General features: G+C 39.0%; 1 protein-coding gene and 1 long non-coding RNA gene across 4 annotated transcripts in view; one reads left to right on the top strand and one right to left on the bottom strand.

Moving 5' to 3' along the window:
• Nucleotides 1-6,317: 6,317 nt before the first annotated feature.
• CCDC110 (coiled-coil domain containing 110) lies at nt 6,318-19,190 on the bottom strand. Of its 3 annotated transcripts, XM_070599047.1 has the most exons (8): nt 19,047-19,178; nt 18,591-18,695; nt 14,752-14,872; nt 11,644-11,699; nt 11,318-11,383; nt 9,711-9,821; nt 6,736-8,848; nt 6,318-6,391 (listed from the first exon to the last, which is right to left on the bottom strand). In XM_070599047.1, the coding sequence occupies exons 3-8, from the start codon at nt 14,831-14,833 to the stop codon at nt 6,342-6,344; spliced, it is 2,478 nt and encodes an 825-aa protein (XP_070455148.1). In that variant the 5' UTR covers nt 14,834-14,872; nt 18,591-18,695; nt 19,047-19,178; the 3' UTR covers nt 6,318-6,341. The 3 variants fall into 3 exon arrangements, with proteins under 3 accessions (XP_070455148.1, XP_008534431.2, XP_070455149.1); XM_008536209.2 differs by lacking the exon at nt 14,752-14,872 and having other exon boundaries at nt 19,047-19,190; XM_070599048.1 differs by lacking the exons at nt 6,318-6,391; nt 14,752-14,872 and having other exon boundaries at nt 7,389-9,617; nt 19,047-19,161.
• Nucleotides 9,252-19,397, top strand: part of LOC139080146 (uncharacterized) — a 28,597-nt gene continuing 18,451 nt past the window's right edge. Inside the window, exon 1 of the long non-coding RNA XR_011534403.1 lies at nt 9,252-10,911. This is a non-coding gene — a long non-coding RNA (uncharacterized lncRNA). The remainder of the gene's footprint in view (nt 10,912-19,397) is intronic.

The raw sequence follows: 19,397 nt of genomic DNA, 5'->3' as shown, positions 1-19,397 counted from the left end.
TCCTTAAGGAAGGCCTTCCTGATCTTTGAGATGAGGTTAGCTCTCCCTGTTATGTATTCAAGTAGCACCCTCTAAAGTCACATTTATAATATTTATTAATGCCATATCCTCTCTGAGATTGTAAGTACCATAAGGCCATGTCTATTTTGTTTATGGCTGGTAGAACCTAGCACAGTGCTTGACACATTGTGTGGGCACTCAGTAAATATTTGTTGATTGAATGAATGAAATGTACTATGGTGGCCACATTCAGTAATCTTTCACCTTGAACTATTTGTAATTCCTTGAAAGTGTCATGTTTCAAGCTATTATGATGGTTCCTATGCTGTTTTCCTTTCCTGGCATACTCTATGCCTTTCATTGTCTTGTTAACTTTCCAATTATTACTCAAAACTGAGGTACATAATACATAATAAAAACCAAAGTTAAAGAATTAATCAGGTGGAAAACTTATAGGCTTACATGCTTATGTTAATGTTTGAAAAAGATTGAAGATAAAATGACACAATTCAGTTAGATAGAAAAACAGCAAAGCAAAAGAAAAGTACATCTGAAAAACTTAGAATTGGTTTTTTGAAAAGCCCACCTAGAAAATAGAGAAGAGAGAGAATACAAGCTATATTATGAGTAAGAAATAGATTTAATCACAGATATGAAGGCAGTAAAACATGTACAATCCTATGTGAAATGCATTTGAAAATAAAATCCCTACAGAATTAAAAATAATAAAACTTGATAGCTAATGCTAACTTTTATTTTGAAGACAAATAACAAAATATTACTATGAAAATGTGAAAGAGGATATTTGTTCTAACCAGAAATATACTACGAAGCTATTTATACCATAATCAAAACACTAATATATTAGGGGCTTCTGATTACAACTGGCAGGCAGAACACACTTATTTGCTGGCTCTCCTTCTCTAACCCTAATAACAGGATAGTAAAATAATGAGCTAAAGATTTAGCTAAATATTGCTGAATACTAAATATTCAGAAGCATGATATAAGGACACCATCAGAGGATAAGCAGTTTCACAAAATTCCATAGACAAAAAGAAGTAAGAATAGAGCTAAAGATATTTCATTAAAATTGTGTTTAAGAAACACTTCTTCAGTCAATTTCTTTTTTTCTCCTACCTCCTCCCCATCCGCAGTGCTTTCCCAGCTCAGGCAACCCAGAATTTTACCTGCAGGTAAAAACCCAAAACATCCTGCCTCTAAACGTTTGGAAGAGCTACCTGAGGAGAAGTGGGGCTACAAGAGTAAGGTTCTTCCTCTGGCATTATTATTCTAGTAATAATACTTGTATTGGTCCTTATTTTGGAGAGCTCTGGAGCCTAAAGAGTGGCTCTCTACTTATTCACCTTAAGGTGAAGAATGGCTTCACAATCAGGCAGCTTTACTACAGTTTGGGGAGATTCAGTGGGAAAACATACCTACATATACCAGCTACTTAGAAAAATCACTGCTGTGTTCTGTCCATTCACAGGGCTTAACTTTCCAAACTTCCCAAACTTGACTACTCTAAATTGGATTCTGGCCAAGATAGAGTAACAGGGACCGGATTTATCCTCCTTCCTTAAACAATTAGAAACTCTACAAAACATATGCCACAACTCTTTTTAACATTGGACACATGCAGCGCAGGACTGTGATCCATGAGGAAAAGGAAACAATTGAGGTGAGCCCCGCAATTGCTTTTTGTCTGGAGGCAGTTTCTGGACGGGAGAGGATGGAGGGGAGTCTCAGAGTACGGTGGCCTTGCTGAATTGAAACAAAAATTGGAACCCAAGGAGTCTAAAGTGGCTGGAATTTGTGGGGTAGAGTTCTAAGAGGGGAAAGAGCTACACAGGAAAAGAGTTCAGAATTCTGCATAGGAGTCCCCTTACCTCTGCTGACTACTAAGACATGCAAGCATCAAGTTAAATTCCAGGAGGCGGGGAAAAGAACAACTGGGGGCCTGTCAGCGAACAGGTTCCCACAGCTCACAGAGGGCCAGAAATCATTTGAGGCTTGGAAGTTCCCATCAGCCAGTGGAGAGTTGTCAATTTCTCAGGGCATTCAGTGGAGATTCTAGAGGATCTAGATTAGACTAAAGGTTACACTAGACCCATCCTAAAAAAAGTTTAAAGGCAAGCCTCAAAAGGATTAAATTAAAACAGAAGTAATGTACACCTAACACAACCAATCCCAACAATGTGTAAAGGAAAACAACAAAATCCGGACAATCAACAATGTAAAATTCACAATGTCCATCTTCCAATAAAAAACTACCAGAAGCAAGAAAATGTGACCCATAACCAGGAGAAAAATCAGTGAATAGAAACAAATCCAAAAATGGTAGAGAAGATGGAATTAGCAAACAAGGATGTTAAAATAGCTTCTATAACTGTGTTAATGTATGTAAAGGAAAATATGAACACAAAGAGGAGAGAAATGAAAATTATAAACAAGAACCAAATGGGAAACCTAGAGATGAAAAACAAAACATCTGAAATGGAAAACTTTAGTAAATTGGAAAAATAGCAAATTTATCATCGCGAAAGAGAAAGGCTAGTAAACTTTTGAAGATATATTAATAGAAAGTATCCAAAGTGAAACACAGAGAGATAAAAGACTGAAACAAAAATGAACAGAACACCAGTGAGCTCTAGCACAATATTAAATGGTCTAACATATGTGTAATCGAGTCTCAGAAAGGAGCAGAGAGAAAAAGATTTGAAGAAATAATGGCTGAAATTTTCCAAATACGATGAAAATTATAAATCCCAGATGCCCGAGGAAACACAAGCAGGATAAACACAAAGAAAATGCACACCAGGACACATCATAATAAAATTACAGAAAACCAGTGATAAAGAGAAGAATCTTAATGTTGGTCAGAGCAAAAAAGACACACTATATACAAGAATTCTTATCAGAAACCATGCAAGTCAGAAAACAATAAATGACATCTTCCAAGTGCAGAAAGAAACTGCCAACTCAGAATTCCATATTCGTTGAAAAATATTTTCAAAAAATTAAGGTAAAATAAAGACCTTTTTTTTTTTTTTTTGGTGAGGAAGATTGTCCCTGAGCTAACATCTGTGCCAATCCTCCTCTATTTTGTATGTGGGATGCTGCCATAGCATGGCTTGATGAGTGGTATTAAGGTCCGTGCCCAGGACCCGAACCCTGGGCCTCCAAAGCAGAGCATGTGAACTTAACCACTATGCCACCGGCCCAGCCCCAAGACTTTTTGAGAAAAAGAAAAGCTGAGACCTGCATTACAAGACATGTTAAGGGAAGTTTTCAAGCAGAATAAAAATTGTATCAGATGGAAGCTTGGATCTACTCAAAGGATGCTGGAAATCATAAACGTGTAGTTAAACATGAAATATTTTTTTCCTCATGGTTTAGCTTCTTTAAAGAGGCAGAAATAATTTACTATTTATAGTAAAAATATGAAATTTGTGTTATGGGGTTTATAACATATATAAAGGTAAAGACTAAACAATAATAGCATAAAGAATGAGAAGAAGGAAATAGAAATACGTTATTGTAAGATTCTTCCATTGTATATGAACTGATATAATATTATTTGGAGAAGGTCTGTCGTAAGGCAAAGATCTATATTACAACTCTAGAGAACCTTTGAAAAGTAAACAAAGAGGGATATCTAATAAGGCAAAACAGAGAGAAAATGGAATCCTAAATACTTAATTAATCCAAAAGAAGGTAGGAAAAGAAATAAAAGGAACAAAATAGGTGGCACAAATGGAAATCAAATAGATGGATGCTAGTTAATTACTTTAAACCATATTTATAATTACATTAAATATAAATAGCTAAACACTTCTCTTTAAAGGCATAGATGGTCAGACTTTATAAAAAGAAAGCGCTATCTATATGCTTCCTAAAACAAACCCACTTTAAATGCAAAGACACAGATAGGTTAAAAGTAAAAGGATGCACATTGTCTTTTTAGTTACCTTGTTTTATATTGTCAATGTTTTTAACACAAATATTCTATTTTGTAACTATAATTCTCTCAATTCTTTAATCCTAGTTCTGTATTTAAGTGGATACAGTGCTCATCATTAGTCCTTTTCTCAATACTTGAATTCTTTGTTTGATTTCAGGATTTAGTCATCAATTTTTCATGGTATATATTTATTATTTGACTATTAAAATTGTTTCCTAGTGATTCACCATTACAAAGAAAAGTAAAAAGACGCAGAAACATGTACTATGCAAACAGTCTTCTAAAGACAACTGGGGGATCTATATTAATATCAATCAAAGGCTTTACAGAATATCACTAGGGATAGAGAGGGTCATTTCATATTAATAAAGGGATCAATTCACCAACAGGACATAATAGTGCTAAAAGTGCACACATAAGAGAGCTTTAAAACAGAAGAAACAAAAACTGATAGAATGGGCACACCAACTTCTCTATTCCTGTATCAGTAACTGTTAGAACAAGTAGACAGAAGATCAGTCAGGATACAGAACACTTGATCAACACTGTCAACCACTTTACTTAATTGACATTTATGAACGCTCCACCCAACAATGGCAGAATATACATTTTCTTCAAGTTCACATGAAACATTAACCAAGGCAGACTATAGGCTGATCATTAAAACAAGTCCCAATAAATTTAAAAAGATAAATTGTATAGAGTGTGTTTTCTGATCACCATAGATTTAAATTAGAAATCAGTAACAATATCTGAAAATCTCCAAATATTTGGAAATTAAGCAACATTTCTAAATACTCCATTAGGCCAAGGAATAAATCAGAAGAGAAAGAGAAAATATTTTGAACTAAGTGAAATTGGAAAAATATCAGACTTTATGTGATGCAGCTAAAGCAGTGCTTTGAAGGAAAGTTGTATCTGCAAATATAGATAGTAGAGAAAAATAAAGGTTCCAAACCAATGATCTGATCTTCTACCTTTAGGAACTAGAGACTAGAGAAAGAGCAACTTAAACCCAAAAGAAGAAGAAGGAAGGAAATTATTAAAACAAGAACAGAAATCACTGGATTAAAAAATAGAAAAATCAGCAGGGAAAAATCAATAAAACAAAAAGCTTTTTGAAAAAAGCTATAAAATTGACTAAACTCTAGCAAGACTGATAAAAAAAAGAAGAAACCCCAAATTACCAATGTCAGAAATTAAAGATGCAATGTCACCACAGGTCCTCTGAATATTAAAAAGATAAGGAATATTATGAACAACTTTATGCCAGTAATTTGAGAACTTACAAGAAATGTATAAATTCCTCAGAACATACAAATGATCAAAACTAAGTCAAGAAGAAATAGAAAAATATAGATAGTTTTATATCTGTTAATGAAATTGATTTTTGCAATGTAAAACCTTCTCCTTTAGAAAAATCCAGGCCCTCTGGTCAATTCTATTATATATTTCAGGAAGCGATAATGTCAATAACACCAATCCAACACTAATCCTTTCAGAAAATAGAGGAGAAGGGATCACTTCTGAACACATTTTATGAGGCCAGATTTTCCTGATGCTAAAACCAGATAAAGACATTAAAAGAAAATTATAATATAGAGATCAATATCCTTCTGAACATAGAAGCAGAAATCCAACAAATATGATCAAATTGAACCCAGCAGTATATATTAAAAGGATAATACATGACCTAGTGGAGTTTATTCCGGGAATGCAAAGTTAGTATAATGTTTCAAAATTAATCAATGTAATTACCATATTACCAGATTCAAGGGGGAAAAAAGCACATGATCACCTCAATAAATGCAGAAAATGCATTTGACAAAATTCAATGTTTATTTATACAGCAAGCAATCTTGGAAGCTAGAGATAATGTCCCCTCAGGAGCAAGAGCAGGTATGCCAACTGTCCTGTATAATAAAGGTAATGTTTCCATCTAGGGCAAAAGGCAGGCATGCTTACTGTGCTTATAAAGATTTGGGTTCCCTAAGCTCAGAGTTCTTTCCTTTAATGTAACCCACTGTGTGGCCCTCTTCATGTTGCCCATAGGAATTGGCATGGAGAACTGATACAAAAATGCTAATACTCTGGCTATTGCTATTGCTCTGAGTAACAAACTGTCTTTTATCTCTGACCCAGAAGTCTCATGTCTTCCACTAGAACCCGTGAAACTTTGTCAGGCTAACATATTAACTTACAAGTTAGGTAAAATCTGAGACTTTTCACAGTTCTTGACAATAAAAAAATATATACTTAATTCCAACATCTAATTTAAAAAGGTAATTGTAATCATATGTTAAAGTGATCTTAAAATTATTTTGTGGGAAAAAAGTACTTAGACAAAGGATTTTAAAACATTGATTTTAGAAATTTATTTACATATCTTGGATGGAAGTAGTTGATACAGTTTACTTGGAATTCCTGGAAGAAAAGAAGAAATTTTTTAAGGTGGGAGTGGTAAGGAAACTTCAGAAAGATGATAATTAAAAAAAAAAACAACTCTGCTCCCTACCAAAGTTGCTTTGTGCATATACAATGTATAGCAGTAACATAAAATAACAACATGAATTTTATCAAAAGAACAAAATCCCTAAGTAATTTATCAAAAGAACAAAATCCCTATATAACAAATTGGATACAAATCTTACAAAACTAAATAATATTCATCTTAAAAAGTTTCCTTCTTATTACTGTTGTCTGGCTAGTGCCCAGTAGGCTAAAAGGATCTTAAACACATCTGCACTAATCCACCACAATGTACATACCTTTCAAATCAGGAGCTAAAGGTCTACTCCTGGGACTGGAGGTGTCTTCACGAGTATCATAGTTGTCAAAATGGAATTTCTCTCTTCTCGAAATGTAACCCATTTTTGCTAGGTCACCATGCTGACTACACATTTTTTCACTTAGATTTAAATAATCTCTTTGAAGATTCCGCATCTCAAATTCGAGGGTATCCCTTTCATTTTCTATACTTCTTACATAGTTTTCTAAAAGTACTTTGTCTTCTGTGAGTCTACTGATGCTGTTCTCAAAATTTACATTTTCTTGACTATGTTTTTTTAGTTCTTCTTTTAGAATCTGATTATCTGTTTTAATTTCCATTACCATTTTTGATAACATTTCGCATTCATTGCTCATTTCTGACAAGCTGTTCTTATAAATACTTGCTTCTGATTTTGCATTTTGTATTTCTTTCAGAAAATTCTCTTCTGCAGTAGAGTGGTAAGTTTGAATATTCTCAATTTCTCTTTCCATCTTTTGTCTAGCAGCAGTACATTCTTGTAATGTTGTTTCAAGATTAAATTTTTCATTTTTAACTGTTTCTATTATTTGAAGAAGTGTCTCTTGTTCAGTTTTTGCCAATCTTTCTTTCTCTTTCAGTTGCATTATCTCTAGCTTGTTTTCTTTCAGTTCATTTTCAAGTGAGCTTTTTTCTTTTAAAAGCTGGTATGTTTTTTCCTCTAACATTTCCTTTTCATCTTGTATCAACAGAATATTTGTTTTCATTGATTCCATTTCTATACTCAATCGACTGTTTTCTTCATTGACAATGGCCATATCATTTTGAGTTTTGTGTTCCTTACTTTTCAGTTGATCTAGAGTTTCTATCATTTGTTGTTTCTCCAAAGAAAGTTGACTATTTTTTTCCTCTAGAGTTTTATTATGTCCTTGGAGAGCATTATATTTACTAATTATTTTTTTCAATTCTTTAAGACATTCTTTACCATTTTCTTCTGTTTTAACTAGCTTGGACTGAATAGTGTTCTTTTCTTCAACCAAATTCTTAAGTTGCTTTTCATGTATTTCAATTTTCTGTATCAGAGATTGTGTGGTAAAGACTAGCGGTTTTATTTTGGTCTTAAGGGTTAGATTTTCATTCTCCAGTTCCGTTACTTTTTTCTGTATCTGTATAGATTCTTTTAGGTAATTCTGTAAGTACTGAACTTTTGCAACACACTGCTCAGTGACAGAATTGACTTTGGGTGTTCTCTCATTTTCAAATACTGTTGATCCGTGTTTTACTACAAATGGTTGCCTTTCTTTGTTTTTCATTTCATTTGTTGGGTCAAAAAATGACAGTGTATGTCTTGGAACTCTGGAATGGAATTTTAAATCTGTAATATTCTTGCCAGTGATGGGAATTTCCTTGTTGTTTTTCTCATTCCTTTTTCCCCTGTGTATTTCACTCTTAGATAATTTTTTACATTTCCTACAAAAATTCACATGGAATTTTGACGCTGTTCCCCTGAGTGGGAGTAATTTGTTTAGTAATGCCTCTAATTCTGAAATTCTCTTTGATTTTATATCTTCATTTAAGTTACTTTCTATATTTTCTTCCTTAATAAAGTAAATTTTTTCCTTGTGAGTGGGGGACAGGTCATATTTACCATTAGTTGGAACATTTGCATCAGTTTTTAAAGTTTGAAGTTGATTCGTAAGTGCTAGTTCCCTATCATGTGATTTTTGAAGCTCCTCCTTCATTTGTTTGATAGAAAGGCAAATATCATCTAAATTTTCACAAAATCCATGCTTGAGAAAAGGCATAGTGATTTTGGATTTATCCAGAATTACCGTATCAGTTTGAGACATCATATTTTGAGGTGCATTAGGTAGAAAACTATAAAGGTTATTATAATTCTTCAACTTGTCAGAATCTTCTGAAGGGCTCATAATTATGTTTGGAACTGAATTATCTGTTGAGGTTTTCAAAGTTAATATGTCCTTGAAATGTATCTGGGATGGAGTATTTATACCTTGAGAGAGACTATTAATGCTATCGCTACTGGATTTTTCTTCCATTGAATGAAGAGTCCTGGAATCCTCAAAATGATGAATTTTCTCCATAGAAAGGATTTCTTCTTGATTCTCTATAGGCTAGTAACAATAAAAAGCATGCTATAAATGTACTACCATTTGCCACATAACCAGCAAATTAAGATAATTTTTTGTGGAAGATTAATTTTTACAATCAAAATGAACATTTTATCCATTTCCACAGCAAAGAAGCCTAATGAGTATAATTCATTTTTTCCCAGAAAATCTAACAAGTTATTTCGAGATCTGTAACTCTGGTCTTCACAATTTGCTTAGAAATTGCGCTTATTTCCTCGGGGGGTGAGATACATGGGCCAACCCCTCAATTTCAGAAAGATAAGTTTAGCATCCCTCAAGAGACCTCAAAGATAGGTGGTCTCTTAGATCCCTCAAATGGAATAGGTCAAATAGAATAGGTCAGATGGCCAAATGGCATAGGTCAATGGTCAAATGGAATGTAACAGAGCAAATGGAAGTTCAAGGAAAATGAGTCTTTCCACTTCTAGGCTATTCATCAACCTTAGCTTAAATTCATAGTTTCAGAGGATTCTAGGGCTGTAGCTATCCTGGAAATGTGAGTTCTAATGAGTGTAGGCACAGGTCTAGGTCAATCCTAAAAGTAGAAAAACTCCTAAGTGGCCAGAGAGATCATCAAAACTGCCTTGTGTTTCGGTTTACTTGGGAATCTTTAGGTGTCTGGACTAAGTCAGATGCCCCTCACACACTCCTAAGAGAAATGGGAAAGTTGCAGAAGTATGGAAGTAAACCCACATCTTTTAGGGTTTTTACATCAGGAATTTCCTTATTTTCATCTCTGACAGTCCAGTCGCTGTGTGAAGAATACAAAGGTGTCGGTAAGCTAGTTGCAGTAACATTTTTGAAGTACCTAAATATAAAAATGATTTTGTACAGAATAACATACCACAGCCTTTTCAATGTGTGGGCTGAATACCAGATTTTTTTCTGAGTTCGGTTGTGGGTTTTCTACTTCAATAATACTTTTGTTCAGTATTTCACTGATTTCAGACTGTACCTTTAAAAGATAAATTGAGAATGTTAGAATTTGATTTCAGATTTATAAACTTATGAATGTATAGGAATAACAGATATTATAATTAAAAGATACCTTTAAATTTCCTGCACATAAAAATTCTTTCCCATAATATAAAATATAAATTAAATTTATTGTACTCTCTATCATTAAAGGAATATTTAGGAAAATCATGCCTTTATTATATGATTATAAAATCAGAAAAACAATTTAGGAAAACAAGAGTTTATGAACTATCTTCAAATAATTTTAGATGTTTGACTTTTACATTGTTGAGTAGACCAGAGACCTTTGATCTCTGACATCAGAATGGACCGTATTCTAGAACACACCCTCAGGAGTTTATCCTCTCATTTCCCTGTAGTTGCTTTTATTTTTTTATTCTGAAAGATTCGTCCTGAGCTAACATCTGTTGCCAAGCTTCCTCTTTTTTGTTTTCCTCCCCAAAGCCCCAGTGCATGGTTGTATATCCTAGTTGTAAGTCCTTCTAGTTCTTCTCTGTGAGCTGTTGCCACAGCAGGGCAACTGACAGACCCGTGGTGTGGTTCCACAGCCAGGAAATGAACCCAGGCCGCCGAAGTGATGAGAGCACTGAACTTGAACCACTAGGTCATCAGGGCTGGCTCTCCCCACAGTGCCTTTAGTACAAGACTATTGGGATGAAGTTTATATCGGGCCTTCAGTGAATATGTGTTGTGTTATGCATCCCCAATATCCATACCCTGTCCTCCTGGTAACACTACCTGTTATTTCTTCTGGATAGAAAGTCCATGTGCCTTTGGATGTGTAATACTGATCCCACATCTAGCTCCAGAGGTGGGCAGGTGACTCAGAGCTAACCAGTCAGAACACTGCCTCACTCTGGACAGTGGCTGGTTCAAACACTGCGTGTGACCCGGGCTGGGGCAGTCAGAATCAGGCCAAGACCCTTAGGATAAGCTGGTAGGAGAGAAGAGCATGCTCTCTTCTCCATCTGACTGGAATCTAGAAGGAGAAAGGCCTGGAACTTCAAGCAGACCTGTTGCCACCACATGGAGTCTGAGAACCCATTACTGTGGAAAGCGGAACCAAGGTAAGGAGTGAGCCTGGTCCCTTGATGATATGAGTCCCAATCAGATGGATTAAGCCATCCCCAAGTGAACTATCCCTAGCATTTTCAGTTACCTGAGCTAATAAAGTTGTTTGAGTTAGATTTTATATCACTTTATAATGAGAGTCCCTTTTTGTAGACTATATATAGGTAGCACTTTAAGCATATGTTTTAAAAATCAGTGAGCGCTGTTTCTTTTCGGCTCATATCCAAATGCAAGTATAACAGAATATAGTTTCCTCCAAACAAATTTTGAGCCTAGAATATGTTGCAGCTTCTATTTTATTATATTCTATATCAACCAATTGGCTAGTGATCATCAGCTTAGAAATGTGGGATGATATCTTCAGTTTGGATATTTCCTATGTATGGATTAAAAGGAACATACCATGCTAACATTCTGCAAAGTCTGTATTCGGAGAGCCTGAAATGACTCCAATTGATGCTGAAGGGCCTATAACAAAATTAAACAAGGCATGGGGTTGAATATTGCTTCAAAAACTTGAATTGTTATGATTTTTTTAACATCCCCAAAAGTTGCCTATTACAAGAAAGGATCACATGAGGTTACTCACATTCTTAGTCATTTTTGCTAACCAATGCATTTTAATTAACATTTTAATGAAAAACCCATATGCATTTATGAAGTACTGATTCTGAGAAAGATCAGCCTCTACACAGGTTTTCGGAGACAACACCATGAAATATACTCACTTTCAATGCTGACCGTGGTTGGATTTGATTTTCTGCTTCTGACGCGCAGCCATATTCTAAAAAGCAAAATTGAATGACCGTGTGATTTAATTCTTAAGGTTTCTTTTTTAACAACTGTAATGGAAAGCAGTCCCCTAACTTTCCTGGATAGTGAGTCAGAGAGATAATGAGAATTTTGATGTCCACATTAGGAAGAACCTGATGCTAGTCACATAATAAGTTTAAGAAATAGTTCTCACTTGACTTCAGATTGAGTCAATCTGAAGATTGAGATTGTAATAGTGGTTTTATTTTTACAATAAACAACTTGTAACATTAAGTTTTGAACTCTCAAAAACTCAAATATCGTTGTTTCTGAGATATAAACTACATCTTTTTGGTAATAAAACTAATAATCCTCATGTTATAGGAGACCCTTGGCAAAGTACTATATAGGCTTCAGTGTCTATGAAATGGCTATGTGATATTTTTCCTCCTTATCGTTGAAAATAAGTAGGATTAACAGAGCAGAATTTTGTCATGCTTTTACGCAAAGTACTGTAAAGATTCATGTGTTCCTTCCTAAAAAATAGATTATAGATCTGAAACAGTGGAAAGACTATATAATGTTTGCAAATTGCCTGACAAACATCCCTCTTTTCCCAAATGTTAGGCTACTTGCTTTGTAAATTTTTATTAAAGAATTAAAAAAACTTTAAGTGTCTTGAATGGTATGATATGATAGAATGTTCCTGTAGGCTGACAATTTCTGCTGTAAGAGAAGGTGTTATTTTTGGTGAGGAAGCTTGTCCCTGAGCTCACATCGGTGGCAACCTCCCTCTATTTTGTATGTGGGACGCCATCACAGCATGGCTTGATGAGTGGCATATAGGTCCACATCCAGGATCTGATCCCGGGAACCCTGGGCTGCCAAAGCAGAGCACGTGCACTTAATGACTATGCCACCTGCCCGGCCTAAGAAGTTTTCAAAGAGGTCAGCACATCTCCTTTGGAATGACAGTCTGCCAGCTGTTATAGAAGCTGGGTGCAAAGTATAGCACTCCCCTTCCCCCATCTGGCCCTCATCACTGAGGGAGCAATTTTGGTTCAGAGCCCAGAATCGTTTGCCTCATTGAAGATTACCATCTTCATCAGAGGGCAAGGAGGGACAACGAGTCCATCTGGATATTGTCAGCTTTGCATCTTACTGGGAATAAAATGGTAGTGTGAAATGTTCATCTCAGAGAGAGAAAAAGGAGCTCAAGTGAGGTCTGGCCCAGTGCAGCCAGGCCTCCCAAAGTTTTCCAGACTCTAAAATAGCCTCTTGTAATGAAGTCAAAAAGGTCAAAATGCAAATGGAAAAGAATATATCACCTAGAATCCCACCATCCAGGACTAACTGTTGTGCATTTTAGGTCCCCACCCCTCAGTCAGCTCTCTATGCATATATGTGGAAAAACAGAAGGGATTTTCGAGCAGGGGGATCATATTATACACAGTACTTTTAAATAAATATTACCAGATTTACACTTACTTTAATGGAATAAGGAAAACTGCAAATAGTCCAAGTTATCATTAGTATTAAGATTTTTTTTGCACTACCTGAGAGATTATTTTCTATGAGATCCCTCTCAACTAATGAGAATATATCATGAAAAGGATTAAGAGATTGGAATTTTTATGTTTTTTAATAACATACTTTTCTATTGTATTCAGTGTTGAGTTACTCCCTGCCAAGAAAGGGAGAAAATTAGCATTATACTTCCAATCACATTTACTCTCCACTTTTCATGCTATTTGCTAGTTATATTATTTTCACACTGTGAAGTTTTATGATGTTTACATTTTGTTCTGTAACCATAATTCCCACTAAGCTATTAAAATCTGAAGATGGGATATTACTATCATAAATATTTGCAGACTTCAACTTTATTCTTCATGGATTTACTATTCAAAATTCCATCTCCTTCCTGTACCTGTAATGAAACTTTCCCTTTTCTGCAGATTTCCTTTGTCTCATTAGGATTTGAAAGTTCAAGGCTAAATACAGGATTCCTTTGTCTAAAACCGAGGAAGAAATATGAGGCCAAAAGAAATCTAAAGACTTAAGGGATATAGCAAATAAAAGACTTTAAAGAAAGAACATGGGATTTACATACTGCTTCTGCATATATTTCCCTTCCTCCATCTCTTCCTCTTTTTTTTTTTGCTGGAAGAGATTCACCCTGAGCTAACATCTATTGCCAATCTCCCTCTTTTTTTTTCCCTTCTCCCCAAAGTCTCAGTACATAGTTGTATATTCTAGTGGTAGGTTCTTCTATGTGAGTCACTGCCACAGCATGGCTACTGACAGATATGTGGTGTGGTTCTGCACCGGGAACCGAACCCAGGCCACCAAAGCAGAGTGCACCAAACTTTAACCACTAGGCCATCAGGGCTGGCTCTCTCTTCTTCCTTTTCTGACCACAGTATGACTTCAGTTACCATGTTGCTTCTTTTCATATACTCATGTGCAACCAGAGCAACTCTCCTCAGAATTTCTATTTTCTTTTGACATCCTTCTGTGAGTCCCTTGGGTGTAGCTCTTTGAGATACACTTTCAGGGCCAGTGTATTTTCCTATCCATTTTTCTATAGCTTAAAAATTAAGTGAGGGGTCTGGGAGAGGAAGGATCATTTGGAGCTGTGTGAAGCCTCTGTTGGAGGATGTGATCTCTGCTGTTGTGTTGTTCCCTAAGACTTTTTGTTAGAAATCTAGAGGGAGATGTATCCCACTACCTTAGGGAAATATTCTCTTAATTGGGATTATTCCTTCATTTCAGGATGGAGTCCCAGAACTCGGATGGCCACATATGACTGTGCAGGTTGTTCCCTGCACCAGGGCTCCTGGGCAGAAGGATATGTGTGGGATGAAATCCATTACCATGCTCTGCTCCACTCAGCTAGCCGGCACCCTGTGTGGGTTTGCATCCGCCTGGAGTCGAGTGTACCTTCTTTAATCCACACAGATGCACCCCACGGGCTAGTGGCAGCCCTGGCTAGACCCCTCCTTCCTCTGAGTGAAGAAAGCTCCTGTGGACCAGCCTCTGGGTTTACCTATCTGTTCTAGCAGCTGCTGCTTTCTACTCACCCAAACTGCAATCAGTAGAGAGAAGGATACAGATGTTTCCTCTGTCTTTTCTGTATTCAGCTTTGCCATGGGGGAGGGGCATCAATGAGTATTTGCAGGATTTTGACTTGCTTTATTGCTTCTGAAAGTCAGAGGCAGAGTTAGGAGCCAGGCTGTAGTTTGCCTTGCCAGAATCTTCTCTTTTTATCTTTGGCCTCCACTTTCCAATTTTATGTCCTGAGGGGCTGCCCCCTCCCTTCTTCAGGTGCTTCTGGTGAAGTTTTTAGTGGTTTTCTAGCAGTTTTTTTGTTCATTTCACTTGGTACTGGGTGGGGAGGAGGTCTGAGACCTTCCTTGGCTCTAAAATCTCTACCTGAAAGTCTAGAGTTGTTTCTATAAGTTCATGATTTAGCCTTAAATAATGTTTCATATTTTAGTGATTCATTGCTTCAACAACCTCATTCATTCAAATCTCGAGTGTCCACTATGTGGTGTGCCCTGTTGTAGGTACTATAGACACAGCATTGACAAAGATGCCCGAGGCTCGTGCCGCCCCGGGGCCTACCTCCTCAAGGAGTAGACAGAAAAATAAGAACAAACAAAGAAATAAACCAACAAGACACTTTCAAATAGCGATAAAGAACACAAAGAAAATAGGTGAATGTGACAGTGAGGGAGGATGGGAACCGCATTGGAAAGGGTGGTTAGGAAAGGCCTCTCTCATTATTTGAGGCTTCAGCCGGGACTCCTCCATGATAAGAAGGGGCTGGCCATGTGAACATCTGTAGGAAGAGACTCGAAGTGGAGGCAACAGCAAGGTTCTGAAGCAGAGCGAGTTATCTGTGTTTGCAGAACATAAAGCAAGCCCAAATGGGGCCGCCGGGTGGCCGAGTGGTTAAAGTTTGTGTTCTCCTCTTTGGCAGCCCAGGGTTTCACCAGTTGGGATCCTGGGTGCGGTCATGGCACCACTCATCAAGCCATGTTGGGGCGGTGACCCACATGCCACAACTAGAAGAACCCACAACTAGAATCTACAACTATGTGCTGGGGGCCTTTGGGTAGAAGAAGAAGAAGAAGAAAAAAGAAGACTGGCAACAGATGTTAGCTCAGGGCCAACCTAAAAAAAAAATAGCCATTATGGCGGCAGCTCAATGAGCAGATGGGAGCACAGCATGATAAGAGGTCAGAGGGGGAGACGGGCTAGATTATGTAGGGTCTTGCAGGCCAAGCTGAGGGGTTTGGCTTTTACATTAAGTAAAGTGGGAAGCTTTGGAGGGTTTTAATCATGAGAATGATTTGATATGACTAGGACGTTAACAGGTCACTCTACTGCATGATAACGGATTATAAGGTAGCAATTGCAGACTATTGCAACAATCCAAGTGAGAGATGAAAGTATCTGGACTAGGATGGCCGTGGGAGAGATGGAGAAAAATAGGTGGATTCAGAATATGTTTTGGAGATAAAGCCAGCAGCACTGCCAGAAGATTAGGTGTGGCCAGACGAAAGGACTAAGGATGACTCCTAGGCTTTTGGTGAGAGCAGTTGGATGAATGATGATGCCATTTACTGACATGGAAAAGAATGGTGTAGGAACATATTTTAGGGAAAACTCTTTCAGATATGTTAAAGTCAAGATTTCTGTTAGACATCAAAGTGGAGATGTCAACAGGCAGTGGGATATTCCAGTCTCTGGTTGAGGGGCGTGGTTATGAACATTGTATTGAGCCATATGGACATCACTGCTGGCCTAGACAAGGGCTGTTTCTGGGCAGTGATGGGCACAGAAGCCCAGATGAAGTGGCTTGAGAGGAGAACAGAATGTGAAGATTTGTGGGCACTGAGTATTGGCAACTCTCCTGTTTTACTGTGGAAGGGAACAGGGTGCCTGGTAGAATAGGGTGCATGTTGGAAGAGATGTGAAGGTCAAGAATGAATTTTTTTTTAACCCTGGGAGATTCTATCATGCCTGCTTGCTGCTGCAGTCGTAGAGTAGAAGGGAGAAGAAGAATAATTCTGGAGAGTCTGGAAGGCTAACTGCAGAAGCTGAGTGCTTGAGGATTCCAGGAGAGAGAGGATCCGGAGGAAATGAGCTTTGACTGGGCAGGGACAATCCTTCCATTGAAACGGGGGGAAGGTAGAGAGTATGGGGACCCAGGCAGGTGGGTTAGCAAATCTGGAGGCTGAGGGTGAGGGAATTTGGGTTTGATTGCTTCTATTTTTTTCATATAGTGTGAGATCATGTTACAAGTTGACAGGTCATGTCGAGAGGTGGCGGAGATTTGAGGAGACAAGAAGAGGGAAATAGTTATCTTGGAGAAGCTTTGAAAGCGCACTTACTGGAAAATAAAGGAAGTTTTCCAAATAGCACTGAGATCCATGGGATGACTGAGAAGTGAATGTTTTTCTCCAGCAATGTTCAGACGATTCCGTGAAGACAGACAGCAGGCAGAGAGTTGAATTTATCTATTTTAAAAGCTATTAAAATAACTTTTTGTTTTTATGAGCTTCAGAGACACTGGCTGTTACTTATTCCCAAAGGAATCTTCATTTTTTCTTTCTTCTCCTCAAAGCCCCCCAGTACATAGTTGTATATTCTAGTTGTAGGTCCTTCTGGTTGTGCTATGTGGGATGCCACCTCAACATGGCCTGATGAGCGGTGCCATGTCCAGGATCCGAACTAGCGAAACCCTGGGCCACTGAAGCAGATCACAGCATGCAAACTTAACCACTCGGCCACGGGGTGGCCCCTAGAGGTCAATATTGAGCAGACTCAACGTCTAAACTCTCTGAGAGGTCTCTTCCTCCCTTGTTCAGGTGTTCCCATTACCCCTCCTGGTTGCACAGGGCCACCTGCATATCCTTATGGATGATGGGGTGCAAAAGAGCAGAGGGGGGACAGGTCAGTGCACTGCCCTGCTGGCCTCCACTGAGATGGTGCTCATCCTGGTGGCCACTGGGCATCCAGTTGTCTTTTGTCTACTGAGGTGTGGCTGCTCTAGACCCTTCTTTCTGGACCCTAGACAAAGCATTTGTGAAGGTCCTGGACTTATGCAGGTGCAGATAGGTCTCTGGTTCACCATTTCTCTCAGCACCTCTGTGTCTGGATTACCCCTATGCCACACGTGGGTTATGGGCAACTGGGGGTCCTAACTTGGCCCATCAATCTAGCACCACCTTCCACCACAGTGCTCTGTGCCTTCCCTGGCGTGCCACGCTGGACAGTGGGGTCCCCAAGAGGTGTGGCGCCTCCTTGGGCTTCTCTCAGCACTGAGACTCCAACTGCAGTGTTCTTAGGTCCCCCTAGCTGGGAATTTATGACATCTTATTCACGCTTTATGTAGAGCTTGAAAGCTGTAGCTCTTTGGTTATTGCAGACCTCCTCCCCATACAATATCCCATTGTCCACAAATATTTAGTGTAAAAAGTGGTTTCTTTTAGAAAAAGTATACACCATTTTAGTGTCTGTCCAAAAAATCAACAATATTTGGTATTCAGAGAAGCAGTATAGTACAGCATGGAGATGAGGGCCTGGACTCTGGAACTACTCTTCTGAGTGGCTCTCTTATTTGCTGCCCGTGTGACCTTGGGGAGTTAGTTAACCTCTCTGTGCCTCAGTTTCCTCACTTATAAAATAGGGATAACCTCATAGGGTTGTGAGGATTAAATGAATTGATACACTTAAGTGCATAGAACAATATCTGGCACAAACAAATGTGCCACGTTATCCATTATTAGCATCATCATAATAGTTAGTGGGAGTACACCAGTTGGGCCAGTGGATTTAGGCAACGTCCCCATTGCCTGTAGTAAAAGGCAGAAACATCACCGCCATCGGGGCCTTGGCCTGGAGGTTTTACCTGTTTCACTGCCACCGCTTTCCTTTACCCACTCAGAGGAATTTAGGATCTTTGACGCTGAAAGGAGGACGCAGTCAACGTCATCCTCTTCCTCATGATGCTTTTCTGTAAGAGAACCGTACGTCGCTTTTGCTTTTGCCAGGAGGAGAAAGGGAGGCGAGGCGTGGGGATGCGGGACGCGGACGCCCTCAGCGGCCACGGGAGGGCGCGCTGGGGCCACGCAGCCGGCGGGACAGGGTGGCTCTAGGGCCGCAAGCGACTGCGGGGCGCGGGGATGGAGGCGGGGCTTTGCTCCCCGCGGTGGCAGAGGTGTGCGCCTAGTCCCGGAGATCCGCGCTCCAGATGGGACCTGTCTTGGGGATGAAGGGCCCTGGTTCTGGAGAGGCGGCGCTCTCCACTACGCGTCCGCTTCCCACGGCTCCCCCTCCAGGGACAGCGCCCCGGGCCGGCTCTTACCCGGGCTCATTTCTGCTGCCCCGGTTCTCCTCCCAACTGCCTTTCCCCGGGCATTCTGCTCAGTCGCTTCACGCCGGGGCAGCCCGTTGCCTGGTAACCGGGTGGCGGGGATGCCACGAGCGGATGTGGGGCGGGCGCAGAGGTGGGGGTGGGGAGGAGAAGGTGCGCGCTGGGGTCGCGGGTCCTGGATCCGGGACGCTCGAGCCCCAGAGCTGTGCCGGGGACAGCTGCATGGTGGAAAGGCCCACCCTTTGCCGTGTCCTCCCAAACCCGGGGACAGTCTCGGGGGTGTTTTTTCACCCGGGCGTCTTCCCTGCTGACCAGAACTTGGTCTTCATCGTTGTCTGGCTT

This window comes from Equus przewalskii, chromosome 28, assembly GCF_037783145.1.
Source record: "Equus przewalskii isolate Varuska chromosome 28, EquPr2, whole genome shotgun sequence".
In the NCBI taxonomy this organism is placed as follows: Eukaryota; Metazoa; Chordata; class Mammalia; order Perissodactyla; family Equidae; genus Equus; species Equus przewalskii.
This window is presented reverse-complemented; position numbering and strand designations above follow the sequence as displayed.